Source organism: Schistosoma mansoni, chromosome 1 (genome assembly GCF_000237925.1).
Source record: "Schistosoma mansoni strain Puerto Rico chromosome 1, complete genome".
NCBI lineage: Eukaryota > Metazoa > Platyhelminthes > Trematoda > Strigeidida > Schistosomatidae > Schistosoma > Schistosoma mansoni.
The window spans coordinates 1,724,901-1,730,180 of record NC_031495.1 but is presented as its reverse complement, the minus strand read 5'-3'; the positions used below and the strand labels follow the sequence as shown (position 1 = coordinate 1,730,180).

The 5,280-nt window shown below is 35.2% G+C and overlaps 1 protein-coding gene across 1 annotated transcript; it reads right to left on the bottom strand.

The window, feature by feature from the left end:
• Positions 1 to 362: 362 nt before the first annotated feature.
• Smp_172850 (hypothetical protein) lies at positions 363 to 4,078 on the bottom strand. Its single transcript, XM_018792948.1, has 3 exons — positions 3,864 to 4,078; positions 3,728 to 3,817; positions 363 to 704 (listed from the first exon to the last, which is right to left on the bottom strand). The coding sequence occupies exons 1-3, from the start codon at positions 4,008 to 4,010 to the stop codon at positions 459 to 461; spliced, it is 483 nt and encodes a 160-aa protein (XP_018647509.1). The 5' UTR covers positions 4,011 to 4,078; the 3' UTR covers positions 363 to 458.
• Positions 4,079 to 5,280: the final 1,202 nt, after the last annotated feature.

Genomic DNA, 5,280 nt, shown 5'->3' with positions numbered 1-5,280 from the left:
TTGTTTTTTATGCTTATGTTGGGATGACTAAGGTGCAAGTTGGGAATCGCCCACTGGCCCTTCTGAATCCTTACCGAGATTCAGTTAGATAACAACTCATCAGGGCTTATCGAACTTTCAAAATAAGTGAAGTAGTTTATTAGTTCAAGCATTGATTTAGACCTGTTTTTAAGCACAATTTTGCATTTAAGGGGAGAGGATAATATTTATATTGCTGGTTAGGAACAGAAAATTTCTCATTTACTTAGCGCCTTCACTAAACAAGGCTGTGTTTTGTGACACTCATTGGTTTGCTTAATATGTGAAATAGTTATCTTAAAATCAAAATTTACCAAGGAATTATCAACGCTAAAGAATATCAGTATGATTCAATGGATGTTTATAATTGACAAAAGTTACACAGATATTAAATAATTAAATGTATGTACGTGAAGATACAAAGGTTGACCTGTATTTTCTCATTGTTGAATAGTTTTTTGAAAAGCATTAATAGGATAATCTGGACTTGTTTCTTGTTCTAAGTTATGTAATTCCGCTACAAGCTTATCACGTAACCGATGGTTGACACGATCTAAATCTAATTTTCGAAGAAGCAATTTTTCTTGATTTAATGAAGTTACTCGTGCTAACCAACGGAAATCGCCTAATATTAGAAACTGTTTAATTTCTGATACTAGACGAGTGATATTTTCACAAGCATGCACCTAAAAAATAAAAATTATATACAGATATGAAGAATAGAAATCTTCTCGATAGTGTAGTAGTAATGATAACAATAATGACTCTGAAAACGAATTTTGAACGATTGTAACATAATGTGGCGAGACTATAATTTATGGACGACCTTTGAACGAATCTTAAATGACGTTGAGAAACATTAGCCAATCAGTAAACTGTCAGTACAGAGTAAAAATATATTATACAAAACCAAAGAATTAAAATGAATACACTCATTCAGTTAGCTACAACGTAGAACCAGGCACATATATGCATCGATCCAAGTTGCCATACCTCATCAGCACAACAAGATGAACACCGAATTCACAGAAGTAGTTAATTTAATGGTGGTAATATATAAAAGAGAGATGGTATGTAAGGATATAGTACAGGAAGAAAGACAGATATGAAGCAATTTTAATCTCACAGTTTAAGGGAAGACAAAGAGTGTATAAGTGGATACACTTCTCTTACATACTCTAAAAACTTGCAAGGTTAGAAAGATATTCAAAGGTTCTGAAATCCTAATGCATACAGTAGAGGAACTCGTCCATATGGCTCCATAATAGTCGGTCTCTGGAGCCATGATAACGTCGAAAAAACTTTCTCAGCCTCGATCACATAGCTTCAATATTGTTTCTGTGCACTCCGGTTGTGTAAGCTTGTCATTTCCATTAAATATACATCCCTACAATACTCATACCACTGAACAGCCGAATCTTCAGTAACATCTGCGAACATTGCAGCCAATGTTACTGGCACCTTTATGATACAGTTAGCGGCAATTATTATAAATTGCCTTAGTCTAAATCTAGATCGAGCAAAAGTTCTTATTCTAGCAGACCTCTTCCTCGAACATATATTACATCGAGGGACAACATCACGGTAGTCTGTACAAGGTCTACAAGTCATTTGATTACCTCAATTACAAACAAAGGAACTTCTCAGTAGTCCCATTTATTGTAGCCGCTTAATTGTCACGTCTTCTGTAAAAACCCTCTGTGAACCGACCGAGCACGAGCATCAGGTACCGAAATTAGCGCCGTGACCTTGAAACCCTTCAAACGCCCTTGATTGGCTCGTCCATAACGTTCGGAATATTTCATATGAACTGACAAGACTGTATAATTAGTTAAAGAATTATCATATAATTTCACCTTCGGAACTTTGGACAACAGTTGAAACAACACTCAGAAAGCGAGATGTATTCATTCTATTTTATTGGTTCTCATCATTTCAAGAGATATTATAGAACTCGTGGGACATAATACCGTTAAATACGTGTTTATCCCAGGCTTTGGACAGAATTTATTAACTTGGGCACCACGTGACCATTAAGTCATTTTTACCTTCCTACTAACCGTATTCTTTCCATTACCTCGGCTTCGGTTTGGGCGCCCAGGCAGTATTCCAGCACTTACAAAAACAGAATGACGAAGTGTGGAGCATATATACTTGATGCCTCCTTGTACCAATGTTTGTGTCTCAAAATAAAACTTTTCAATATTATTAATTCAAATACAAACCATGGTACAAAGGGGAAGTAAAATACATAGACCCCACACAAACCATTGAAGTTGTGTGGTCGCTGAGATACTCGCCGGGTGCCTAAACGAAAGTAGGTGGTTTTCTTAGCGGACAACCACCAGAGCCTTTGACCCAGAGGTCTAGTCCACAAGGCAGTGGAACAATTACAGGAGATGCGGCTTTATAGTAGGCCGTGACCAACAACAAGTTCATATTCTTGTTCCCTCAGAATCCTGGAGCCCATGTGCACCTTTGGTCTGGAATCAGGGTTTTTCAGCTCCGCTAGATTGACCCTCAACCCAGTTCAAAAGTCAGATATTCGCTTTTTGTCCTCTCAAGCTCCTAAACTTTCCCACTACGAGAAGGCAGTGATTAGGACTTCCCTGATAGTGTCTATATACACGTGGCCATATGAAAGCATTTCCATAAAGAGAGAGGACGCTTGTAATAAGTAATATTCCTAGTAGACACGTTTGTTTTCTTCACTGCTTATTCCTTCGTCTGTCTGGAGAAGTGAACGTATGAAACACAAACATCTGAAACACTCGCATTGACTTTTTATAACCACGTTGTTATTAACGGTATTCATCGACAGAGCATATACAATGTAGGTAGGGTCCATATTTCGTCTACATCACTAACGATCCAATCATAATTAGAATCATACAACGGCCACTAAAAGCTAATGAAAAAAGACCAAGAATAAAATAAATTTATTTTACGCTAAAAATGCTATTCCAATTACGTTATATAGAGTAGTTGATTATTGGTTTAAAACTTGCAGTCCATGTTCCGAATGAAATTAAGTGTAACTAAGCAACCAACTACGAGTTCATGTACTTGAATTAGAACAAAATTGCTGTAAATATTAGGAAAAACACCCAGTTTTTGGAATATAAGTGGGTGGAGTGGGTTTACAACTCAAAAGGTTGGTTTAGTCATATAGATAACTACATCAATTGTCTTATTGTCCATATGATCCTTGAATACAGTTTACTGATATGAATAGCTCGTCTTAAGCAGTGAATATTAGAACGCAATATAAGAACGTAATGGTTACTCGCAAGTATCATACACATCAGCAAATATTTATTAAAAGTCGACCCTAAAAAAGCCTGAAAACGCTAAGTTTACTGGATCAAAAATAAATTGAGTGAAATTGGAACTGTAGGTTATCGAGTTTTTAACCACAGACTTAATAGTATCGTGTCTGCCTCAAGTTATGAAGATTCTGCGTACGATTTTGGTGCAGATGTGGTTTTGAATTTTCAAGATAGTTGATCAGTAATCCCTGACTTATAGTTGTTCTTCGTCCGCCAGTCAACAATAAATACTAACATAAGGAACAAATCCAAATGAAGAGAAAACACATTGATTATTTAATGAATAAGGGTTGGTGGAACCCAGTTTGAAGTAACATTAAGGAAACATTAGGACAATTATTCTCTCTATACTTACAAGGAAACTTCACAATATAACTTACTATATTTGCTGCTCTTACGCTGAATTCAAATGTGTCTTGGGCACACTGAGCATATGGACCAAGACCTTTAATAACCTCATTTGGGTCAATCTAAAATTTTATTATTATTATATAAGCACAGGAAATTACAACGTACCTTGGATCGTGATAAAATCATTTCATAATTAGACAAAATTGAATTAATATTTGATCTAAGTCTAGATTTCAACCCTTGAACATGTGTATTTCTTTTGCGAGGAAAATTAGGTTGATTACTTGACGTTGACCGTTGGTTTGACTGCATATAATCTGTAATTGTGGATGAAAGGTTATGAATGAAATTTTAAGGTTCAGATGTACTATAACATTAAGACAAGAGAGGACCACATATGACGACTACTACAGCTTAACTTATCAAACATTGTATTTTTCCTGAAATGCATTTTCAAATATAAGGATATGCACCACCTATATGACGCAAAGATTAAACAAAATATCTTATCTACATCGATGTATGGGCAGTGGAATTTGAAGACATAATTCAGTAGTCAGAGCAATCATTAACTATTCTACGGTCACCGAATGGTGTAACTTTTGGTGATTTAGTAGGAGATTTGAATGCTGCTCTATTTACCTTAGTTTGGGCGAATGACCGGGATTTTATTTATTTCAACGGACGCAACGTTTTTAAGAAAACAAGACCAATATATCCATCACGTTCCGTGAAACAGAAATATTGTTAAGAAATATGATGTGGAAAATCATAGAACTAAATATAAAATATGTTAAAAAACGTCAAATTACAGACATAGCCAAGATAGATTTCGTTCATTTCGAAAATATATTTTATTGTTTATGAAAGCACGGATTGATAAAACCACAGCAGGATCACCACGCTCCCATTCTGAGCTATACTTTATATCCACAACACCACTGAGGAGGATCGCTAGCCGCTATACAAAATATAGCTTAGGGTTAGTCAGTTTAGTGCTGGTGAGAAAAGATGGCCAGCATGAAGTGCGTTTTATGACATCTCAAGCTTTGAATTAAAATCTGAGCACTACTACACAATACAGAATAACCTTATACTAAGATGCACGAAGTATTGACCTGATCATACCTTCTTTATGAAGGCTATGATGACAAACGCAGTAAGGCTTATTAATTGAAGTAAATGATTTTTAACAGTGAGATCAAGGTTCAAGTGCCGTCCTTCCTAACTCAATTTAGACAGCTTAGCAAGAAAAATTAGTTTTGATGCGAAGTACATACTTGATTGCTTCAACTTTAAATAATTAAATGAGAAAAGCAACATTATATTTTGTTTCCAAAACAGGAATATCATTAAACGTATGGTGAGTTTTGTATTTTTAATTAATTTTTCCATCCCATTTTCAAAACTTTTTTATTCCGTTTCATCCAAATAAATGACTAGTTTTAAATCTTTAATAATTGGTTATTTATTTCTTAAAATTGATATAAATTGTAAGTACTTGTCGCCAGAGTACCTTTTATGTCGTTTCTCACGTTGCCATGGGCACGGGTAACATGTTGTTGAATACATTGTATCTGGT

What these genes read in the sequence shown, in the direction of transcription:
- Smp_172850 (XM_018792948.1), bottom strand. Translation starts at nt 4,010, where the DNA reads ATGCAGTCAAACCAACGGTCAACGTCAAGTAATCAACCTAATTTTCCT. An exon ending in TGATTTTATCACGATCCAAG is followed by an intron (nt 3,818 to 3,863) that starts GTACGTTGTAAT and finishes ATAAAATTTTAG; the next exon opens with ATTGACCCAAATGAGGTTAT. An exon ending in GCGTAAGAGCAGCAAATATA is followed by an intron (nt 705 to 3,727) that starts GTAAGTTATATT and finishes TTTATTTTTTAG; the next exon opens with GTGCATGCTTGTGAAAATAT.